General features: G+C 35.8%; 1 protein-coding gene across 2 annotated transcripts in view; it reads left to right on the top strand.

Annotated features, from left to right (window-relative positions):
* Window positions 1-25,089, top strand: part of SEMA3E (semaphorin 3E) — a 279,353-nt gene extending 254,264 nt beyond the window's left edge. The window contains exons 14-17 of one of the 2 annotated variants that reach the window (XM_049893056.1): window positions 737-903; window positions 7,017-7,084; window positions 8,597-8,736; window positions 24,487-25,089. In XM_049893056.1, the coding sequence (XP_049749013.1) occupies window positions 737-903; window positions 7,017-7,084; window positions 8,597-8,736; window positions 24,487-24,939 (828 nt within the window). In that variant the 3' untranslated portion in view covers window positions 24,940-25,089. Of the gene's footprint in view, window positions 1-736; window positions 904-7,016; window positions 7,085-8,596; window positions 8,750-24,486 lie in introns of both variants that reach the window. The other variant, XM_049893057.1, reaches the window with a different exon arrangement.
* Window positions 25,090-25,992: the final 903 nt, after the last annotated feature.

The following is a 25,992-nucleotide window of genomic DNA, read 5'->3' as shown; positions in this document are numbered from 1 at the left end:
CTACTTTACTGTAACTGGTTTCTAGTGTAAAATTCTATACAAGCAGTCATTATATGTATGGCTTATGTTTATTTATAAATAACCTTTTTGTTCAGGGAAGTGGGAACACACTATATAAATTATTCTGCAACTTGTCCTTTTCACTGAATAATATAGCTTACAGTCCATTCCACATCGTTTTTTTTGTTGTTGTTGTTAGTTGTCATCGAGTTGATTCCTACTTATGGCGACCCCATGTACTCAGAGTAGAACTGCCTCATAGGGTTTTCCAGGCTGTGATCTTTTGGAAGCCAGGTCTTACTTCTAAGGTGCCTTGGGGTGGTTTTGAACTGTTAGTCGTTCAGTGCTTAACCCTTGCTCTACCCAAGGATCCCTGTGTATGTTGCATATCAGCATTTAAAAGACTATTGACTTATTCAGTCTCTTACTGGACATTCCTGAAGATCTTTAAAGGAAGACACACAGTGTAAGATGCTGAAAGAGACTTCTGCTTAGATAATGTGTAAAGAATAGACAACCTCTTGAGCTCTTGTCAAACTCAATATGGCCATTTTGGTACTCCTACATTTAAGTTCATAAAAGTGTTTAAATCTCAGAAAAATGAAAGTGTCAATAGTCTATCATCTACGCTAAGCAACTGCTGCAATTTAAATGAATATTCACTGTGGTGAATATAAACAAATCAATGAAGATTCTGCCCATTTATGATAGTGGTCTCTCTCTTTGGTTTCTATAGCAACAGCTGTATGTTGGATCTGATTCTGCCGTGGCCCAAGTCAGATTTCATCAGTGTGACATGTATGGAAGTGCTTGTGCTGACTGCTGCCTGGCTCGAGACCCGTACTGTGCCTGGGATGGCATATCCTGTTCCCGGTATTACCCAACGGGCACGCATGCGAAAAGGTGAGAGAGTACTTGACAGAATATTTCCATTATGCAGGAAAGCCCTATTTTTTTTTCCTTTTGCACCCAGTCCAGGAAAATAACCAAGTTAATTTTATTTCAATAAAGCATCAGAGTCATATTTTGCTTATAAAAACAAAAACCAAACTTGTTACCATCAAGTCGATTCTGACTCATAGCAACCCTGTAGTATAATGTTTTTCCACAAGTTCTTTCAATTAGTGATAAAGTCTGTTAGAAAATTAGTGAATTCCAAAAGAAAAAATCAATTTAATGTATTTTACCTAATGAAAATTTGATCTACTGCACTCTTAACTTTTCTGTCAATTAACTTGTAACCCTGCAAATGTATTATTAAATTCACTAAAGTAGCATGTAAGTATACCTGAGACTTTAAGTATTTTTATTTAGGAAAAAATAGCAAAAACTACTTAGAAACTTTTAGTAATCATATTTTTATTATTCTAGTCAAAAGGGCAAAATCCATTTAATTCTTTTAAGTATTACGGAGAAAAATGACCAAGAAAAACTGTATAGGTCTAAAGATTATAAAATAGGTGGTAAGGAACAAGTATGGAAGATACTAACCACCTTGGGATTTTTTTTTTTAATGGCTAATTTAAAGAGTTTTCTTTTTTATTCACCCATCTCAACCCAACAATGTGATGTCATATTTTGTCCTAGAAAGAGGAGGAATAGGGCAATTTTTACTATTCTCAATTATTTAAATAATCAATTACCAGCAGACATTCATAAACAGGATGTGAATCCTTTCTTTTTTTTTCTTTTCCTTTCCTTCCGAACTAGTTCCTGTCTTCCTATAACTGTACAAGGTTGTTGCAAACTAAGTCATTGATAATTTCATTCAGAACAATATGAATCTATAATTTTTGGGGCCTGGATAGGAATAAAAGTGAGTAATTTTTTTTTTAAAGGTAATACAAAACAAAATAACCTTTTGGGTAGACAGCAGATATATACTAGTCACAAGTGGGGTAGATAACGATTCAGATAAACAATTTTAAAGGAACCTACAAGAATTTTTTTTTTTTTAATTGGAGGAAAAAAAAAACATTCAGTTGACATTCAAGGAACTTGTTTCTCAGTTCTTTCCATAGCAGACAATAACCATCTATGAAGTATCATTCTGAGAAAGAGTACAGTCCTTTAGTATCAGATGATTCAATTATATCACTTTCTATGGGAAAATGAACAAAATTGTACTGAATTTTTTATAGAACAGTGTAGTTACAGGGATGTGGAGAGTATGTATGAAGCCAACCACTGTCTTCTAATAGTGGACTTTTTGATAATCCACTGGCCAGTCTGTTCATTAATGATGGGTATTTAAAGATGTGACTAAGTATATACTTTGTGTGTATGTGTGTATAGAAATGGTTATGCATGGATACCCCCATGAGGATACACCAGGAACAAATATTATCAGCAAAGAAATCTAATTTTAAGTACTTTACTTTCATAATGTAGCCTTCCATTGAACTATAACTGATACAAAGTTCAAACCCTGAAAACTTGATATTTACCTGAAAATAAGTTCACTAATTATTATATGCAGAGACTGGAGCTGAACATGCAATTGGGCTTTTATTTTTCCACCCAGGTTTGGACCAGCTGTTCCCCTTCAGAAACTTTTGCTGCAAGACATGAAATGAGTTTAGATAAACGTAAAATGTGGAAATGGCAAGCCACCACACATGAGGGATTCAAAGACTTAAAAGGAAAATAAATAAATAAACTCTAACATACATCCTGCATTTGCCCCTTGTCCTGTCTCCCAGCTGGTCTTCATTTATTTCATTTTGAAAGTGAATATTTTAACTCCTAGGCAAATGCATGACCTGTATAATTAATGAAATGTGTGATTTAATTCAACACAAATGAAAGACACTTAGAAGACCTCCAAAGTCCAATGTCTACAATCCAGAGGGGTCATTGCCATTTGTTAGAGAAGGTAAATCCCAAGATCCTTAGAACAGCAGATCTTGAGAGAAAGAAGGCATTTAAAGACTAAGGTATTTCTCCATTCAAGTCTTACGAAGTTGTACATAGTTTAGAGGGATATGTAAGGCAGAAATATTTTTACTCCTTATAGAACTAGCATTTATTTTCTTCTACTAATAAGGTGACCAAAACCAATATAAAGCAAAAAATGTAGAACTACACACGTTTTTCCTACCAAAAAGCAATTTGTATTAATTTATTTTTCTTACTATTTCACTTTGGGCTACTTTAATTCTTTTTAGATTTGAATTTAAACCACTTCAGTGTACTTGTTTTTGTATACGTTCACATCTATAGTAGAAACTTGTTAAAAATAAAACAAAACTTTACTAATTCAAACTTTTGTTAATTTTGCCTGAACTGAATTGACATTACAATGAGAATTTATAAGATTTAATAAGCAGATAGTGAAATGATACTTTCAGAAGCCATGTCTGACCTAAATATTTTTCTGTTTTAAGGAACTGAACAAATTGTTACACAAATATTTGATATCTGAAAAGAGTTCTTGAAGAAAATAGTAGTATTATAATTTAGAAATATTGTTTAATGATATATTCATCTATTAAGCCAGCTTCTATACTATGTAGAAGAGGCATGAAGAAACAGTCACAGCCCCTTGTCTATAAGAAATCAGAACCTAATGTGGAGGATGGAATTGTAAATAATGATAGCAATAGCTCACTACTGAGCACTTACTGTGTATAAGGTACTAAACTAAGTGCAGTACACGTAATGCATTATTTAATCCTCAAAATAACCCAGATTTTGAGTTCTATATTAAATGTAGAGGTAGAAGGAGATTCCAGTTAAAGAGAATTAATTGCCTGTTCAAAGGCATAGAATGTTCAGGAATGACCGTGCAGCTCCCTAGGTCAGGATTGAATTGGCAGGATCTGTGGGTGGAAAGGTAATTTTACCCAAAATAATAAAATTTGTTATTCTGTCATTATTATTAACAGTAATAACGGCCACAAGCCTTGCACCAAGCACTTACGGATAACAATGTTTTTTAATTAGGCATGCCTGGTCATGATGAGTTTTGACTGAGCAATTACCACAACTAAATATTTCATGGTACATGGTGCATCTTGTAAGAGTGGACTAACACAAGCCTGGTAATATATTTAAAAGGGGTGGATGAAAACAATTATTTGGAGGGAGTTAAATGAATGGGCAAGATTGTAGACAGGAAGGAGTGAAACGCTAGAGTCAGGAGCTGTGCTCGTAAATGAATTAGTTCAGTTCAGTGACATGTAATGGAGATCTTTCAGTGGCATCAAATTCTTTTGAACCATCACCACCCCTGGAGGAGAACTTTTTGGATAAGTTCCAGCACATGAAGGGAAAATAGTTTGCTTTTACAGCAGATCATTTTTTGCTGCTGACCTGACTAGAGGCAGAAATTCAAAACTGGTCAGTAAAATAAATACTTTTCTGTTCACAGAGTGAAAATGAGTTAACGGGAAAAAATATTAATTCACAGCCCAAACCACTTGTTTAAAATGGTCTTCCAAAATACACTATCATTTATAGAACTAGGTCTTTTTCTTTCCCTTGCTCTTGTATTTTATCAATTTCCAGTGTTCTCTGAAAAAGTTTACCAGAAGCAAGAGATACAATAAAAATGTGTAACTTTGAAAGTGAAAGGCAACTTTGATCAGCCTTTTTCCAACTCTTGATCTTAATGCATGTTATTTTTTTTAATGCTGAAATAAAGGATGACTATATATGGGTTTATATATGGACAGTGTAAAATGACTATATACCGATAGTATAAAACCTTGCTGGAGGAGATATTTTATTTCTTTTAAAATGCGTATTCTAATTTAAACAAAAGTATTGCATGTTTAACTTACTGTTCATATTCCTTATCTCTGAACTTGACAATTCTAGAATTATCTGGCTTCAATTCACTTTATTCTAACATTACTTGACTAGTAAACTTTCCACAGCAGCATCCTTACAAAGTGGAAACTATTTCCCATTTTGCTGATTTCGTTCCTGCTCCATTATTGTGTAATAGGCTGTAGATTCTCAATACCAAAGCAATTACTCAGCATAGCAAGGAATTGACAGCAGCAGTTTAATTCTCATCTAGATATGTTATTAGCTACACAAAACTGTACATTCTAATATAAAATCATACGGAAACATAACACCGTCTACTTTCGCTTTTTATTTTTCTTTCCACAAATTCTAATTTTCAGTCTAGCTCAATAGAATGATTCATGTGACAACTTTAATATTAATTTTGTAAAGTCAGGTCTTTGGATAAAGTTTCCTAGTCAGCAATCTCTGTGTTAAAATAAATAAATAAAACAAAACCTGCTCCTGCACCTGGGTCATAATCCCAAAAATGTGATTAGGATGAGGTATCTGCCTTAGCTTCTCATATAAGGAGATATTTAAACACTTGTTGACTGAAATAGGATCTGAACTCACACATGAGAAAGCACTGCATCTCCTGAGATAACATTTCATTATCATTATTTGGAGATAGCAAGGAAAACCCATATCGAAAAAATTTGAGGTGAATAGATTTCAGGTGTCATTTGGGCCAACCTCCTTTTACAAAGGAGGATTCAAGAACCAGAAAAGGAAAAAGATTTGCATAAGGTCATACAGCGCATGAGTAATGGCATTGGGATTTGAATCTGTGTACTTTTCCTTAAGTTTTCAGCTAGAGAACTTGATATTAAAACCCGTTGCTATGCAGCCGATTCTGACTCATACCGACCCTATAGGACAGAGTAGAACTGCCCCATAGGGTTTCTAAGAAGCAGCTGGTGGATTCGAATTGTCAACCTTTTGGTTAGCAGCCGAGCTCATTATTTGGTCACTTTAGAAGCCTGACTGTCTCCTTCAAGGGTAAATCTACTGCTTTACTTTTTATCAAACAAACAAACAAACCAAGAAACCCATTGCCGTTGAATCGATTCCAACTCATAGCCACCCTACAAGACAGAGTTGAACTGCCCCATAGAGTTTCCAAGGAGAGCCTGGTGGATTCAAACTACCAACCTTTTGGTTAGCAGCTGAGGCACTTAACTACTGCACAACCAGGGTTTCCTTTTAACTATTAGTAAACTTTTTCTCTCAACCTTCAGGAAATTCTATGAAAGAATGCTACGTTCTGCCTTTATTTAGTACCTCTGTTTTACCTCTAATTTGAATTAAGTATGCTGAAGGTCTTGATTTAAGAATTCCAGTCCTTATAACAATAATTTCCATTATTGTTGAATTCCTCAAAAAGTCACATAAAAATTTAAAATATAATATATAGTCTAGAATTATTTTTTCATGAATATAGAATATTGTATATTTCAATTATATATCTAGAAAAACTCAAAGATATATACATACACCTGGAAAGGATTCTAATTTAAATAGGCAGGCAGACTGAGGGGAAAAAAATCAACTAGTATTTCAAGAAATATTTCTTACCACCATATGCAAGACATTTATAAGCACTTATAACATACCATCACATTGAGTAAAAAAAAAAATTTTTGAGTAGAGACATACTATTTCCAAATATTGCATCTGAAAAGTAGGATGAGTATATTATTAATTTGTCTCTCTTCATTAGCCACTATATTTGTGCTAATTGGTCATGATGGCTGTAGAATAATGTATTTAAAGTACTTTTTTACACATGCATTTTATTATATATAAAAATTCTATGACAATTTAATTCAAATAAACGTTCTGCCTCAAATCTCACTGTTTTTATCAACACACCTCTCTTATTACACAAGATACTCATTTTAAATCATCTGACCTTCTTGATGAACCGAATTTTTAGCAAAATGTAAAGGGAACCTTCTTAAATGATCTTAAATCCAGAATTTGAACTTATATAACCATTTAAAGAACAGTTCTATATACCTATTAGCCATTGAAAAACGCTTAATGGAAATATAGGAAACTATGAAACTTGGATTTTATCCTTGTTTGGTATGACTAATCAGTTTTTTTTAGTAGCAGTACACTACTTGAATCTCTGATGCAGCTGGCTATATTTTAAAGTCTGGAAAATCGAAATCTGAACATCTCCTAAATGCATTTACTTTTTTTTTTTCCCCCAGGCGTTTCCGCAGACAAGATGTTCGGCATGGAAATGCAGCTCAGCAGTGCTTTGGACAGCAGTTTGTTGGTAATCCATAGAAAATCAATTGCTATGGGTTAGAGTGTACATTACCGACAAACTGCAAACTTTTCAAAAAGAGAGCCCTTGTTTTCTTTGTGATTGATATATACTAGAACAATGTTACTGAAATGGTTCTTTTTTTTCTTCCATGTAGTTAAAATCTCATGGATTTGGTGTATAATTTTTTACATAACTAGGAAAATATGTTTTCTATACCACCCACAAGATTTAATATTAGATCTCAAAACAGAAGAATCTTAGAATGAGTATGCTATATTATGCTTTAGGGAGCTAATGCCACAGTGATGGGTAAGACTCATCTTTCCATTCCATATCTGGGAATTTCTATACCATGTTATATAACTCATGGAGATTTTATCATGAGTGATGTAACTTGTATCAAGTAATGTTTGGAGTAGAGTAAGCCTAGAGCTGGAGTCAGTGATGTAGATGTGGGTATGAGAGAAAGGGTTGTAGGTGATCTGATAGATAAAGGAGGAGGAGAAATAGCTTTAGGCAAATGGAAGGAAGTCAAAGCAGACAGAAAAACACAGTCCTGAATCTTCAGAGTATCATGGCAGTTGGTGGCAAACTGTGGTCAGAGTCACTGGGTTCTCCAAGGAAAAACAGGAGGCAGAGGCACTGTCATGGAGAGTGTGAGGGTGATTATGCCCAGATCCAGAGGCTGTGGTCCAGCATTAGTTTACTAAACCTCAGGCTGACTCAGGATTCAGTGTAGGACTCAAGCCTCTGGAGAATATTGGCATGAGAGGCAGGATCTTCATCTTAGGGAATCTTCGGAATCAGTTTTAAAGATGAGGAATAAGGCATGGGGAAAAAAATCCCGATATCTAGTTATTGAGTTTGATCCTGGTTAAGATAACAAAGAATGAATCCTCTTGCTTTTATCACCCACTGCAGTTAAATGAACTTGCTTGTATGCAAATTTGTGTTCAAGTCCAGTGAGAGTCTTTCTGGCCCAAGACATGAAGATCATGATTGAGAATATCTGATTCACAAAGTCTTTGGTTCAGTTTCATACTCTCTTAATGCGGGAGCCCAACATCTAGATAAATGCAATCCCTTATCAAGATATTGGTCACACTTGTGTTTATGTCATATACCATACCCTCTAGCTTTCTGATTTCTGCTTTTGCTTGTAAGCATGAATTTGATCCTTTGCCTTGCCTGGACTTTTGGTGTTCCCCTTCTCTTCCTTGCTTTATCAGTGGATGTTGCCATTGATTTCCAATGTTTTTAACATTGATGTACTTTCTTTATGTCCCTGACTGTCCCATCCTTAGGTAGCCAGACTCCCAGTTACTTCTTTCTTGCCCATTCCATAGCCTGCCCACCTTCATCATACCCAGATTTTGATATGGTAATCTTTCTAAATAACCATAATTAATCTTAAGTAATAAAAGTTATTCACTTTGCTGCAAAGATCTGAATAAAACATTCTTTAAAAATTACCAGTAAAATCCAAGTCTGTGCTGATGTTAACATTTCATGTTGTAGGGGATGCTTTGGATAAGACTGAAGAGCGACTGGCCTATGGCATAGAGAACAATAGTACTTTGCTGGAATGTACCCCCCGATCTTTACAAGCAAAAGTCATCTGGTTTGTACAGAAAGGACGTGAAACAAGAAAAGAGGAGGTAATTCATAGATGTATGTTCACACCTTGCTGTCTTCTATATACCCGTACCCGTTGCCTTCAGGTTGATTTTGACTCATAGCGACCCTATAGGACAGAGTAGAACCACCACATAGGGTTTCCAAGGAGAAGTTGGTGAATTCGAACTCCTGACTTTTTGGTTAGCAGCCTGAGCTCTTAACCACTACACCACCAGGGCTCCATCTTAAATATATAGTATGTGATTAATAAATGTATAATTATTTGGGTGTTTAAAAATGAAAGTCTGTTGCACTAAACATGTTTCACTTAAAATCTAGGTTTATTTCTTATATCTATTTTTATATACATATATATTATACACATATATACATTTTATATGCAAATAAATTTTATGTATGTCAATAATTTGGATATTACAAATTGTATTTTTATTCAGAAGGTACTTGTAGCTTCATAATTCAGTGTGATGTTGTCAAAATGATAGGCTACATTGTGTTCCCCAAGGCAATATTCCAGTAAAATAGCAAACTTAAACACCATTAACACATATATATTGGAAAAATGAATAATAGAATTAAAGCAACAGCAGCATTCAATTGGTTGTATGATAAAGGTTTTAAATCTTCTATGAGACACTGACATGGGGATTCTTGTCCATTGGAAACAAAAGAAAGGTATCAGTTCTTTTGGCCTTTCAAGGTTTAGTGGTAGGTATTTATATTTCTGTAATCATCCAAGTGACGGAAGAGGAGTGACTTGGCCTGCTTTAGAGAGATGGAAGAATAGGCAGCATTCAAAGCACATGGACAGAGTGGTCTGGAGGCAGTTACTGGATAAAAGAATGGAATGAGTCAAGGGAGCTAGCTGTATACAGAGCGAGGTCAAGGACGCGAAGCAGCCAGGAAGGCAGATAAAGCATTGCTGATGTTGATGTGGGCTTTGAACTCAATTTTCATAGAAGTAGAATTATAAAAGTAGCAAGTGGATGAAAATACAGTTATATTAGAGGGAGAGAGAAACATGGTCTTTATTAAATAGAAAGTTGTAAGTTGAATATGGGAAAGAAATTCTAGAACCCAGCCTTATGTCACAAAGATCTAACGAGTGCGTGTAGAATAGAGAGCAAATGAATGGAAGTCTTAACCTCATTTTGCACTGGAAACCAAACAAATGTGGAGCATTTAGCTTTTCATGTGTTTTTCTAGCTTATTGTAAAACTAAAAATCCAACATGTTTTAAGTTCAATCACTCCAGGATATGATAAATGTATAAATCCTAAATTCCTAAGATAGCTATGAGAGAGGACGGTACCGCAATTTAACAAAGACTACTAGAGGTAATATAAAAAATGTGATCAAGAATAAACATGTGTTCAAAAAATGTTGTAGCGTACTTCACTGAACTAAAATTGTTGGTTTTATATTAACACATTTTCCATTTCACAAATCTGAGGTGAAGAGGCTTTTTAAATTCCATTATAACTCAGTTGGCAGTGGAGGACGTGGGAATATTCCATAGTCCTCCAGGTGAATGGCTTTAGAAGACAGAGGAATAATTCTTTCATCAGTGGTGTTATTCACTCAGTATGTTCTGTTTCTAATTTGGAACTCACAGTAATCTGTCTCATTTGGAAATCTTTACCAAATCATTTTGACATGCTGCATCCATCAATGTTCAATTATGTTTCTTTCTCTATTGTTGACATAATCTACCTCTCTTTTCCCATACTTTTTAGTCCCTATTTTCGACTATCTCAAATTTCCCTGACTGATACATTTACTGATATTTAAATTTTTGAATTTATTCTGTGCATTAAAGGGCATGTCATAATCAGATAATACCTTGTTTCTCTAGACATAGCAATATACATATTGATTTAGGCACAGTCTAAAACAAAAGTTGCTGACTTCATCAAAGGCTGAATATATATACTGTGTACCCAAAGCAGATGACTCTGCATGTGAGTCCTGAGTTTTATTTAAAGACTGTTTTTTGCATTTACTATAGTTACTATGAGACGCACAAGGCAATCATTTTGTAATCAAATCTTGACCGTTGAAAAGAATGCTTTAGTACACACAGTCCAATTCTTACCCATGGGAATGCTTTTTAGAGTATCCCTGACAATGATGTGAAGGCTTATCATGGACACTGCAAGTCACAAGAATTCATTAAATTGCAGTCAGATAATAGCCTTTTGTATAAGGTCCAGTTGTCATATATGTATCTTCTTTTTATTAAACTGAAATTTTTATCCTTTTACCTGTAAATCCAAAGTCAGTTCTCTAAAGTAACCCAGAAACCACATTTTAATGTGGGTACAGTTTTTGCTTGAATGAATCATTAGAAGCACTAAAAAACTGAGTTACTAGACAGCATCTAATTTTTTTTTTTATCTAGAAACTGAGTTATCAAGAGTTTCTAAACTTTGAATTCTGCAATTCTTTGTAATATGCACATCATAGTCTCCTTTTCCTCAAATAGAACACAAGGAATACATACTCTCTTCATTTTATTAATTCCAGAAATGTTTATCAAAAGCCTATTTTTCTAGGTGCTTCATACTGATGTTGTTGTCAGGTGCCATCAAGTTGGTTCCAATTCATAGCAACCCTATTTACAACAGAATGAGATGCTGTTGGGTCCTGAGCCATCCCCACAATTGTTGCTATGCTTGAGCACATTGTTGCAGCAACTGTGTACATCCATCTCATTGAGGGTCTTCCTCTTTTTTGCTGACCCACTGCTTTACCAACATGATATCCTCCTCTAGGGACTGGTCCCTCTTGATAACATGTCCCAAGTGCATGAGACAAGGTCTCACCATCCTCGCTTCTAAGGACCATTCTGGGTGCACTTCTTCCAAGACTGACTTGTTCATTCTCTAGCAGTCCCTGGTATATTCAATATCTTCATCAACACTGTAATTCAAAGACATCAATTCTTCTTTGATCTTCCTTGTTCATATGAGGGCATCGAAAATACCACGGCTTGGGTCAGGCATACCTTAGTCCTCAAAGTGGCATCTTTGCTTTTCAACACTTTAAAGAGGTCTTTTTAGAAGATTTGCCCAATGCAGTGCCTTTGATTTTTTTGACTACTGCTTGCGTGGGAGTCCTGCTCTTGCAAGAACCTGTACATAGACCAAGGGGCAGTTGTTTGAACAGAACAAGGGGATACTGCATGGTTTAAAGTCAGGAAAAGTGTGTGTCAGGGTTGTGTCCTTTCTTCATACTTATTTAATCCATATACTGAGAAAATAACCTGAGAAGCTGGACTGTATGAAGAAGAATGGGGCATCAGGATTGGAGGAAGACTCTTGACAACCTGCAATATGCAGATGACACAACCTTGCTTCCTACAAGTGAAGAGGACTTGAAGCACTTACTTCAGTGCTTACCACAGCCTTCAGTATGGATCACACCTCAACATGAAGACAGCAAAAATCCCCACAACTGGCCCAATAAGCAACATCATAATAAGCAGAGAAAAGATTGAAGTTGTCAAGGATTTCATTTTACTTGGATTCATAGCCAACACCCATCAAAGGTACTTCAGAAGAGATCAATTTCTCTTGACTTGATGACCTAGTTAATTATGATGTACATCAGTTATTGTACATTGTGAGGAAAAAAAAAAGAAAGACAACAGAAGTAACTACTCTTTAATGTGCATCTACCATACGCCAGGAACTATGATGAGTACACACCTTATTATTTCTAGATCCCACAGCAAGCATATTGGGTATAATTATTCTCATCTTGTAAATGCAAAAAATGGAACTCAGAAAGTTACAACTTATACACAAGGTTAGTGACAGAGCCAATATTTCAACTCAGGTATCCTTGACCCAAGACTGTGTTGCCTCGCATTTATTCATAGTCTGAGTACCAAGGACAGTGCTACATGTTTTTTTAACAGATTGTCATGGATTGAATTATGTCCTCCCAAAAATGTGTGTATCAACTTGGTTAGGCCATGATTCTCAGTATTGTGTGGTTGTCCTCCATTTTGTGACTGTAATTTTATGTTGACAGGAGTAGGGTGGGATGGTAACACCAGTCTTGCTCAAGTCACCTCCCTGATCCAAGGTAAAAGGAGTTTCCCTGGGGTATGGCCTGCATTTTATCTCTCAAGAGATGAAAGGTAAGGGAAGCAAGCATAGAGCTGGGAACCTCATACCACCAAGAAAACAGCACAAGGAGCAGAGCACGTCCTTTGGACCCAGGGTCGCTGCACCTGAGATGCTACCAAGGGACGACTGATGAAAATGACCTTCCTCCAGAGTGGACGAAGAGAAGGAAGACTTCCCACTGAGTCAATGCCTTCAATTTGGACTTGTAACCTACTAGACTGTGAGGAAACAAGCTTCTCTTTGTTAAAGCCATCCACTTGCGGTATTTCTGTTATAGCAGCACTAGATGACTAAGACATAGATTATATCATTTGGTTCTGAAAACATTTTGATTGATAGGTAATTGAGACAGAATGTTTAATACCTCACCTGGTTTCTCACAGCCAGTGAAGTAGACTTTAAATCCAGGTTTCTCTGTTCTTTCTACTAAGCCACACACCTTCTGAAATCAGAATTCTAAATACAGTTTCAGATGTTCTGGGACATGGAACAAATAGAAAACTCTTCATAGCAGAAATTCTGGAATTTGATATCTGAAAAACACTCCTAATGTCAGTTTGATCCTTGTATATCTTCATTTTTCACCAGGGTTTAGTGAAGCATACTGCTGTACCCTTCATTACAGGGTCACTACTCCTCATGTTCAGACATCTGACAACCTGTCTGATTAGAACAGTCCCCACTCTAAACACTGATAACATGAGCCATTGTTATACATTGTATTCCTTGTCTCAAATTGCCTTTTAAATCTTTTACTCAATGATCTGTGGGTAGAAGAGTGTTTCTATATCACACTAAATATCCTCTATTATTTAAGCCTATGTAGATATAAAACTCAAAGGTCTGTACCTCATCTTCTTGAGTTTTTAACTAAAGGTATATTCAATTCATTCATTTGAAGCATATTTATTAAGCACCTACTATGTCCTGCTTTCATAGGATTTATACCTGGAGAACAGAGAAATACAATAATAATAAAAAGCTAAATAAGAACAACACTTAATATGTCAGTTAATGGTAGAAAATACAGGAGGTATTACTTGCAGGGAGAAGTTACAGTTTAAAAAGGGGTGGTCATGGAAGGTCTCATTAAAAAGATCACCAAGAAAGTGACATTTGCAAAAATACTTAAAAGATGAGAGGGAATAAACCGTGTGACCATCTGGGAGAAGAACTTTCTGAGCAGAGAGAATAGCTGGTGCAAAGGCCCTGAGGTAGTTGTGTAGCTGGTGCAAAAGCCCTGAGATAGTTGTGCTCCTGACATATTCAAAGAGCACCAGAGAGGAGGGCAGTGTGGCTGGAAGGGGATGAGTAAATAAGACTGGTAGACTATGAGTCAGAGAGGTAAAGAGCCAGCTCATGCAGGGCCTTGAAGGTCATCGTAAAAGGCTTTGGTTTGCTCTGAATTAAATAGGAAACCGTTGAACAGTTTCCAGCAAAGCAGTGATATGATCAGCATTTGGGTTTTAAAACATTACACTGGCTATTGTATTAAAAACATTATATTAAAAAATATAGTGGAGATAAGTATGGAAGCAGATATTCATTCAGGTGACAGGGACACTGAAGTATAAATCTTATGTTCAAACACACAAAATTAACTCTTAATGTTCCCTATACCATCAAGGCTAAATGATGTCCAAGTGGCTGCCTCATACACAGAGTAGCAATGCGATTTGTGTATAAGCTATGGTCATTATTGCAAAACCTGAAAGCTGTTTAACATCTCAGACTGAATACTCCTTCAACCTTCTCCTCTCTTCTGCAGTGTTTGAGTATCTGCAGTTGGTGTTGTTCAACTCAAAAAATATCCACTGGGAGCCTGCTTTAATAGGTGATGACTAAACCAGAGTCCTAGCTCTTGTGAAGCTCACAGTCTTGTCGTAAAGACAGAAATGTAAATCGAGACTTATAATTTACTTTGTTCATTATAAGTTCTTTTGAAACCAAGGGAAAAGAAAACTATCCCGACCAAGAAGTTGGGTATGGAATTAGTGTGAAGGACAATAAGGAAAAGTTTGTGGCATTTCTGAAAGAATGAGTAGAAATTTACTAGCAGAGAGAATGGTATAAGCATGCGTGATGGAGGTGAGAAACAATATTGCCTGTGTAAATCCCTGGCAGGAAATGAGGATGGAAAGGTAGACAGTGGCTAGATCAAGAATTTTCGTTGAGTCCTGATTTAAAGGCTCAAATAAAAATGCATATACAAGTGAAGCCTTATTAAATGAGTATTATTGTGAAGAATATAGAGATATTGTGAAGAATATAGAGATGTGTTTTGAAAAAAAAAAAAGATCATTTCATGAATAGCTAAGACTTCGCCTTAGGCTGGGCACTAAAATTTCATTGCAAATAATTTTCATTGTTCATTATTTTGGACATTGTTCTCTAGGTCTTTGCTGGAAAAAAAATTAAAAAATCTATATTCCAAAGGAACTAAAAGTAAGATTTTCTTCTGGGAATGAGTTGAGTAAACATATATCATTCCCTTGGGATTGTGGGGAAACTGGGGGGCATTCCCAAAACATTAAACGCTCTCCATGATAATGCCCAGAGTGGTGTAAGGCAGGCAAGCACGCCACTACTCCATAAGCCCAGCATCGTAATTTAAAGATCCCATTGAAAAGCGTGAACAAATTATTTTCCTCTTGATGTTTGTTGACTTCCTCATTCAAATCCATTGTAAATTCTCTGTTTAAAGGAAAATAGTGTTTTGTGTCTTAAAAAAAAAAACTTTAAAATAGCTAATTGCACGTAATGTATAAAACCCATAGAATGTGTAAATAATGCACAAATGTGTAAGTTTATTATAGAAAATTCAAGGGAAAATATAAGTTGATATCAAAACTCCAAAATTTCAATTAGACTTCACTCTTTCAATTCTTTTTTACCCTATGCCAAAAGTTGTCACTACTCAGTCCCGTCTTCAGACCACCTACTGAGTAGGAGAAATAAATCAAAGTCAATAAATACTGGTGAGAAATCTAAGAGACTGATGCATGGTTAACTTATCAATCAGCAGCTCCTTCACATAACTTAGGGTTGATTGAATCCATGCTGAATTTGTACCGTCTAAATAAAAAGTACTTTTATTGATGAATCAATGCATTATGAAGGAGACAGCTTCTTTTGTAAAAACAAAACAAAGAAAAATGGAGTAAACAAATTAAACCTTTTAAAACTGCAGTTATATCATCAAAACTAGGAGAATTATGAAGAACCCATCCTTATTCTGTTGTCTGGTTTGCTGGATGACTCAGATTTTTCTGACCTTCACCAATGAAACCCATGACAGGAAGCCTAAGGAATCAATGACAGTCATAAGTTTACATTTTTGTGTTTATACACATGTACTCAAAGTATTGGCCTTTGTTCCACATGAATATTATATCTTTGTTTGTTTTGTTTTCATAACATAAAGTGCATGAACTCTGCCTCATTTGAAACAGCTGTTTAGTAGTTTTGATGTCTCTTTCAGTCTATTAAAAAATAAAGTGTTCATCATTTGTAAAATAACAGCTCCTTATGACAGATAAATATTCAGAATTTTGATTTTGTAATCTTGACAAGCATATTTTTATAATGTCATATATCCCAAACATTTTTAAATTTTAGGATAATTAACAGTATAGCCCATTAATTTCATTTTTTTGTTTCATTGCAATGGAATAAACAGTTCCTATTTTATTAATGGAAAATAAAAAGGGACTTTATGATCCTAAGAACAGAAATAGATCTAGATGTTGAGATGGAACCCTCTTCTATTAATTTTCTAAATAATAATGAATTTCTCTGAAAATTAAACATATCTTCTTAAATCTTGAAGAGTTATAGGATCAGATATGGATCTATTATCTCATCCTACTGAGATCACCCTGACTGTGGGCACCTGATTAAATGACGGAATATTGCTTATGCATCAGGTACACAATATATGAGATGCCCCAAAATCCTGCCTCCCCTTGCTTCCCAATTTCTCTTGTTCTGGTGCAAATTATAATTCATATAATCTTCTGGGTAATAAAAAAGTGATACATCTGCCTAAAGATATACCAGCAAAGAACTGTGTATCTAAAAAGAAACCAAACCCATTGCCGTGAGTCAATTCTGACTCATAGCAACCCTATCAGACAGAGTAGAACCTGCCCATATGGTTTCCAAGGAGCAGCTGGTGGATTCAAACTGCCCTTTTGATTAACAGTGGAGTTCTTAACCACTGCACAACCAGGGCTCGCTCTCTCTCCTTCTCCCTAAGCTCCACATAAAATAACTTATTTTGAACTGCATTTGGAAATCTTGTCCTCACCCAGTTGTTATTAGGTATCATCAAGTCCCTTCCGACTGATAGCAGCCCTACGTACAACAGAACGAAACACTGCCCAGTCCTGTGCCATGCTCATAATCCTTGTTATGCTTGAGCCCATTGTTGCAGCCATTGTGTCAATCCATCTCATCGAGGTTCTTCCTCTTTCTCAATGACCCTCTACTTTACCAAACATGATGTCCTTCTCCAGGGACTGGTTCCTCCTGATATTGTTGTTGTTAGGTACCATCAAGTCCATTCTGACTTGTAGCGACCCTATGTACAATAGAATGAAACACTGCCCGGTCCTGTGCTATCCTCACAATCTTGTTATGCTTAAGCCTATTATTGCAGCCACTGTGTCAATCCACCTCCTTGAGGATCTTCCTCTTTTCTGCTGACCCTGTACTTTACCAAGCATGATGTTCTTCTCCAGGGACTGATCCCTCCTGATAGCATATTCAAAGTACCTGAGATGTAGTCTTGACATTCTTGCTTCTAAGGAGCATTCTGGTTGTACTTCTTCCAAGACAGATTTGTTCATTCTTTTGGCAGTCCGTTGTATATTCAATATTCTTTGCCATACTACCATTCAAAGGTGTCAATTCTTCTTTGGTCTTCCTTATTCATCATCCAGCTTTCATGTGCATATGAGGTGATTGAGAACACCATGGCTTGGGTCAGGAGCACCTTAGTCCTCGAGGTGACATCTTTGCTTTTTAACACTATTTAAAGAGATCTTTTGCAGCAGATTTGCCCAGTGCAGTACGTCGTTTGATTTCTTGACTCCTCCTTCCATGGGTGCTGATTATAGATCCAAGTAAAATGAAATCCTTGACAACTTCAATCTTTTGTCCGTTTATCATGATCTTGCTTGTTGGTCCAGTTTTGAGGATTTTTGCTTTCTTTATGTTGAGGTGTAATCCATACTGAAGGCTGTGGTCTTTGATCTGCATCAGTAAGTGCTTCAAGTCCTCTTCACTTTCAGCAAGCAAGGTTGTGTCATCTGCATAACGCAGGTTGTTAATGAGTCTTCCTCCAATCGTGATGCCCCTTTCTTCTGCATATAGTCCAGCTTCAGATTATTTGCTCAGCAGATTGAATAGATATGGTGAAAGGATACAATCCTGATGCACACCTTTCCTGATTTTAAGCCACAGAGTATCCCTTTGTTCTGTTCGAACAACTGCCTCTTTGTCTATGCACAGCTTCCTCGTGAGCACAATTAAGTGTTATGGAATTCCCATTCTTTGCAACGTTATCCATAATTTGTTATGACCCACATAGTCAAATGCGTTTTCATAGTCAGTAAAACACAGGTAAACATCTTTCTGGTATTCTCTGCTTTCAGTTATGATCCATCTGACATCAGAAATGATATCTCTTGTTCCTCACCCTACACTGAGGATATTGCCTTAAGAAATGTTCTTCTTGGGTGGTATTGTTAGGATATCTCCCTCTCAGTTTATGAGATCACAGGAGAGAGGTTTCAGGGCTCAGTGCCAGGAAATGGTGTACTTTTCAAAGTAGTGCTTTTTTTTTCCTTTATATTTTCGAGACATTTTGAATCTTAGAAACAGTTTTTTATTTGGTCACTAGAAAATTTAGTGTTGAATTTGTATGCCAGTTATAGTAGTTTCTATACTACCTTATGGTATGCATTTTGTATTGAAACTTTTTAAACTCAACACTATGTTTTTAAGATTTATCTGTGTTGCTGTGTGTGTCTCTGTTTCATTGCTTCTGCATGCTACTTAGCATCCCATAGCATGCATCTTTGCACTTAATTTATTCCCGAAGAGTGGACATTTGGAGTGCCATTGTCTACCATTATCACATTTTTAATGATCACCTCTGCAAATAATTCTACAGATCTGAGAACAAATTTCTGGATTATCATCTGTCAGCATCCTTCATTTCTGCAGTTTTTGTCAACTTGTCCTCCAGAATTTCTGTACCACTTATACTCCCGAAGCAGTTCGTGTGGGTTTCCATTACCATGCATCCTCCCCAATATTTGGTTTTATCTAATTTTTGCCTTACTTCTGTGCATAAGGTGGTATCTTGTTTAAATTTGCTTTTCTAAGATTACTACTAAGGTTGAAAGTTGACTTGCATACTAATTAACCATTTGGGTTTCTCGTTCTCTAAATTGCCTAATTATATACTTTTCCCATTTTCTTGTCTTTTTGATTACTTGCAAGTGTATTTATTTCTTGAATTTAGATGTTTGAAATTTCTTCTTTGACATAGTTGATGTATTTGAATATGTAAAAAAAAAATTCACTTTATGGTTTTCAATTCTTATTTGTATTTTTCTTCCCAACATCTTCTATTACAAGTAATTTTTATTTTCTGCATTTAGATCTTTAATTCAACTTTATTCATTCTCCATATAGTGTCATATGTTCTCTGAACCTAGCTATTAAGCAATTCATCCTGTCCCTACTGGGTTAACATCCCTATTACATATCATGTGCTTATTGGAAACTGTTTTTAATGAAAGGACTATTTCCATTTTTATGCTCTCATACTAGGTATTTTTCCTCTAAGTCAACCAAATATTTTTTCTATATAAAGTGGGCCAATTAAACAAAGTAACAAATAAATATATACATTGTTGGTCTTCATTCTTAAATAGCAAAGCTGATTTCATAATTAAATATTTTATAAATTTCACCAATTCAAGGCCTGTGTCTATCCCTTTCCTATGAAAAGTATGGAGCCATATGGCTGATGCACATGGAAATCACTTCTTTCTGACCAGCTACCAGATGTGCAGCGTTCTTTGTTCAATTACTTTTTTTTTAATTTGACATTATGAAGCATACTGAACCAATCTTTGTAGCTAAGAATATTAAAAACATTTTCTGTTAGAAATTCTGTAGTTATGAAGATTGCCTATAAGAATATTTGATAGGAATGATGTATTATGTATCATCTTCTTGACCAACGAAATCTGGTCTGCAGACATAGAGAAAGCACAGCTGGATGAAAACAATTCTGTAATCAAGATGTGATGTTTGAGGTACCCATGTTAACTAAAGTAGAAAGATTAAATCGTGAAAGGACTTCAAATACAAACTTCCAAGTCATTTTTTATTTATGGTTTTTTATAGTCCATGGAAGATACATTTAACTTTCAAGGTGATTTAGCCTGCCATGGTATACAGCCCTCCAGACTGAGAGTTAAAACAGGTTTTATTCCTGACTTTATAATGTGGACTTGCTATAACCAGGAGGGAAAACCAAAGTCCTGAGATAGGCACTACTTCTAATATGTACAAATGTAGACCATTCCCATTGTAATTGTCCTGTTTCTACATCTTCGCATCAGTCTGGATTTTACATATTCATAATGCAGTGTTTCTCAAACTCAGGTTTTTGATTATGAAAGAAATACCTACTTTTTATGCCAGCTTTAAAATAAAAAAAAGCACCTCGAATTCCAGTGACCAAGGATTTGTACTAATTTTTTTTTTTATGTTTGCTTTTTGTTTCATTTTAAAACACTTTCATTAAGTGCTTTCTATATGCCAGAAACTTGGCGAAGTGACTTTCCTATGTATGTATATCTTTTATTTATGTCTTATCTACTGTCTCAGGAGAAATAGTAGAGGGAGAATGAACAATCATATTCAGTGAGGATGTTTGTGTGCAGATTCTTTTCAGGCGAAGGCAATGTCCTGGAATTGCTTTTCCTACGTGTATGTGTATCAGCTCTCCTTCATCAGTTGCTAACTGCTATGAAATCTCACCTCCTTGGATAGAGAAAAAAAAAAAAAGTTTTCTTTTTTTCTCTATCCAAATCTTATTGGATCTACAGGGAAGAGAGTAACTTGATTATATTGTGATTGGTATATCCCATTGCCTTGCATGTTTGTGCACTATGAGATATTAATATGCTTTTATTTTTCACTGTGTTCTGAGAACTCTACTCATTTGGGAATAGTCACAATAATTAGGCTATAGGTTTTTGCCCTAAGAAACTTATACGGTTAAAGAGATGAAACTTGCATGGAAAAATAATTAGAAGGCGAATAGAAATATCACATTTGTACTACAAATGTGAATGCTATTTAGCTACAAAAAGAAAACAAAAGATCCTTATGGGCTGGGTCTGTAAAGGTCTTCATAAAGGAAGTGAAAATTTAGCTAAGTCTTCAAGGAAATTTTTTAAAAAGTGAATTGGTGGACAGTAAGGTAAGGTAATAGGAAGTAGTTCACTAAGGAAAAAAGGAATAAAACCAGAGGCCCCAAAGTGGGAAACAGGATGGCAATACAAGAGACAGACAGCAGGGGGAGTTGTGAGGAGGAAGATTTGATTCTATTAATGGACTTGATTGTTAACTGAAAGGTTGGAATTTCAAGTCAATCCAGAGGCACCTCAGAAGAAAGGCCTGGCAGTCTACTTCCAAGCAGTCAGCCATTGATATCTCTGTGGAGCACAGTCCCATTCCGACATACATGTGGTCACCGTGAGTCAGAACTGACTTGATGTCCACTGTTTTTTTTTAATGTACGGCATGCCCCCACTACCTGCCCTTGCAAGTAAAAGCTTTTCTTGGACTGCTAGCATAACATACATTAAAATGTTCATTAAAGTTTTACAATAATGAAACGAGAAATATATTCTTCATGCTTGTAGTTTTTACTCAACTCTAGTTTTACTCTACTCAAATTTACAAATAAAATGTTTTAAAATCTACAAATTGTTAAAATGTTTGTTTAATGTGATTATTTTCCCTGAGATATCTCCATGAATATGGGGCACAGACTGCTCTGTGTGTGTGTGTGTATGTGTGTGTGCACGCGCACGCTATAAAACTTCTGCTTATAGCACTGTGTGCCATGTGATGACTCAATCTTCCTAACACTTTATTCAAATGACTCCAGAACTTTTTATGTATATTACTACATAGGGATGTTGTTTGGTTTTCATTTGGCTGGAACGTATCATTAACATATTAAATCCATCTTCTCAAACCATCTTCTCAGCAGCTGGAAACTATGAAGCCTTTGAAAGTGGTTCAAACTCTATGATAAACACAAATACTAACATTGAGGTTAGTACTGAGATCATTCCACATGATCTCAGATATAGTTTATTAATTTATGTTGATTATCATGCAAATAAGGAGCTCCAGTGGCACAGTGGTTAAAGCATTCAGTTGCCAACCAAAAAGTTGGCTGTTCAAATCCACCAGCTGCTCAGCAGGAGAAAGATGTGGCACTCTGCTTCCATAAAGATTTACAGCTTTAGAAACCCTATGAGGCAGTTCTACTCATCCTATAGGATCACTATGAGTTGGAATTGACTTGATGGCAGTGGGTGGGATCATAAAAATAAACACTAAACTAATAATTCCTTCTAGAAAGCTTACTGATCTCTGGACGTGTTTCCATCCCCCAACCCCAGTTTGAGAAACACTACATGGAGCTGTTCCAGAGTTAAGGCTGCTAACCAAAAGGTCAGCAGTTTAAATCCCCTAGCCGCTCCTTGGAAACTCTGTGGGGCAGTTCTACTATATCCTGTAGGTCACTATGAGTAGGAATTGACTTGACGGCAATGGATTTTTTTTTTTTTTTAATCTGGATAATTGAGCAATTTTCATGGAAAGACACTGGATTGTAGGTAAGGAAAGACCATGTAAGTCCCAGTCAGTATTTTGTAATTAAGAGGAAATGCAAAACAATAGGTTATATGAGAGTCTGTTGCTTGGATCTGTATGTAAGAGGCACCATCAATGTAAGTTGGTTGAAACAAGGAAATAGAAGCATGGGGGCAAATAAAATGAGATCAGTGAAAGATAGAGGATCGTGTCTTAGAAAGAACAAAACACCTGGAGAAGAAACCTAGAAGGAACCAAGATGAAAATCAGGACAGAAAAAATGTTTCCGGAGGTAGGGTCATCAGTGTCAAATGCAGAGACAAATTTAAAAAAGATGGAGGCCGTTCTTCAGAATCAGTATCATCAGTGGCATGGTGCTATCATAGCCATGATTCAGTAAATGGTGGCTTTATGGAGAAAGCAGTTAGTGGAAGAGAATACTGCAGAGGCCTGGCGTGGAGGCTTGCTGAAAATGAGCACAGTGACACAACGTCATTGTCATTAAGAGTTATAGTTAGCTATGACAGAAGCTAAGGATATATTTTCAGCAAAATGTATCAATACATATATGAGTGTTTCTATCTAGTGAGGATGGTTTTGGGGGTCTTCCTGATTTCTTACTGGAGAACTTCTCAAATCAATGACTACACCATTCTGCATTTCAAGGTATGGTCCTGCCAGGTCAAGGGAAGTCCCAGAAAGCATTTTTTTACCTTTTTATTATTATTATTATTTTAATCTCCCCAAGCATGTAACCCAGCAGCTACAGAGAACTAATTACCTAGCTTGCCTTTTGGAGGCCTTGTAATTAGAAGTAACACTCCTGTTTGGTATAAAATTTCTTACTCCACCACCAATGGCATTTTGTCACATTCTCCACAAACTATATAAATGACTACTTTTCACACATGAATAATTGCATTACAACTATGTAATGAGGCCTCATCAGTGGCCATGCCCAGTTTGATCAAGATCAGGAAGAATTGAGCCTGCAGGTCTGACCAGGGCCAACCCCTGGGACAAAAACACACTTGTAGCTAATGGCTTTTTCTTCTAAGATGGCTGTGGTGGTTTTCTCTATACTCCCTTTATATTGACAAAGATAAATATTGCTTTTCTTTTGTATTCTCACGGGAAAAGTGTTCCAGTATACTGTGAATTATTTTTATACCATTGTGATAAGGTCCCAAGCCACATGCAAAGACGTTTGTTTCTAGCTATAAGAATGAATATAGAAGTACCTGCTGTTTAGCATCTGCTATGTGATAAACCACATTGCCACTGAGTCAGTTTTATCTGGAAGATGTAAAAAGCCCTGAACTAACGTGGCAAATGGCACTTGCTCTATCCATTCAAAAAACAGGTGTCAAAAAATAAATTCAACAAATCTTAATTTCCCTCTAACTCTGAGTGCTATATGGAAAGGGATTTTTTTTCCCCTGATGATTCATTAAAATCATTAGGGCGAAAGCTCTCTCACTTTGTTATTAATAATGATGATATAAAATGACCTGAAACTTGTGTGGTGTAAGTTCAGGGACACACGCACACACTGCTTATTTAATTACTTAGCATCTTCATGTATATGACTTGCAGGTTTACATTATGTGAAAATGAAAATTAAAACAGTTGAGATACATGGTGAAAAGGGTTGTGTGTTAGTGTTTGGTTCCTTGCCTGGATAATACTCTAATACCATTTACTTTCTTGTTGCAGGTGAAGACAGATGACAGAGTGGTTAAGATGGACCTTGGGTTACTCTTCCTAAAGGTACGCAAAACAGATGCTGGGGTCTATTTTTGTCAGACAATCGAGCACAGCTTTGTCCATACTGTCCGTAAAATTACCTTGGAAGTAGTGGAAGAGGAGAGAGTAGAGGAAATGTTTAACAAAGACTATGAGGAGGACGGGCCTCACAAGATGCCTTGTCCTGCCCAGAGCAGCATCCCACAGGGAGTAAAACCATGGTACAAGGAATTCTTGCAGCTGATTGGTTATAGCAACTTCCAGAGAGTGGAAGAGTACTGTGAAAAGGTCTGGTGCACAGATAAGAAGAGGAAAAAGCTTAAAATGTCACCCTCCAAGTGGAAGTATGCCAACCCACAGGAAAAGAAGCTCCGTTCCAAACCTGAGCACTATCGCCTGCCCAGGCACACACTGGACTCCTGATGGGGTGAAACCATCTGCTGGCTTTTGAAGAATTTCTATTTGGAACCTTTAAAAGTTATGAGAGATCATCTAACTTCTTAGCATTACTTAAAATAGGTTTCTGTAATACAGAAATGACTGTAAATGTGTTATAATAAATTATTCTACATATTCATTTGAATGGTAAGCTATCACATAAAATTGATTTTTAAAATAAGTGTGTTGCTTAAATGGTTTCATGTTATATTTATCAAAAAATTACCATAGCTGTAGTTTTGAGTACTTTAGCTGCTTTTCTATAGCTATTATTATTTTATACTGGGTGAATTATGATTTTTGGAACATTGAAAAAAATAGGGAGTTTCACATTCATGGAAAAAAATATATAGACACTTTAATTTTTCCTTTCTACCATTACTTAAATTATGCAAAATATCAGATACTTTAACAGTCTCATGTGAACTGTCTGTACTTTTTAATAATTACTGTATTAGTGTGGTCTAAGCCATGATTTTTTATGAAGCAGGTGTGTTGTGATTGTTGTAAACCTGGGAGAAAAATGTGGTCACCCTGAGGGTTGTGTCCCTTTATAAAACAGTCACTAAACCACTTTCATAACATTTTTGTTTCACACATGAAAATATTCTTTTAAAATTTCACTCCAGTGTGAAAGACTGAAGCTAAGGTAACTTCCCAATAAGATATCAAAGAATGTCAAAACAGATGGAGCTATAATTAGAACTTGAACTAAAAATATTCTTGCTGCCCTCTTGTGGTAGAAAACATATATTCTCATGTCATCTTTTTTCCTCTAAAACAGCTTCATCTAGTGCATGTTCAGGAATAAACTAACGGAAATTAAATACATATATTAACTATATATATTATATATGTAAATGCTTATGTCATATTAAGACGGAGGTAATATGTTTATGGATGATTTATTATCTCACAGACCAACAATGAAGAGATTGTAGCACGGAAGCTGTACGGAAACTTAAACTTTTAAGCCTCCTAAATAATTTCCCAGAAAGCTAAAAGATATGCCATAAATATAATATTTTATTTTTTGAA

This window comes from Elephas maximus, chromosome 8 (assembly GCF_024166365.1).
Source record: "Elephas maximus indicus isolate mEleMax1 chromosome 8, mEleMax1 primary haplotype, whole genome shotgun sequence".
Classification (NCBI taxonomy): Eukaryota; Metazoa; Chordata; class Mammalia; order Proboscidea; family Elephantidae; genus Elephas; species Elephas maximus.
This window is presented reverse-complemented; position numbering and strand designations above follow the sequence as displayed.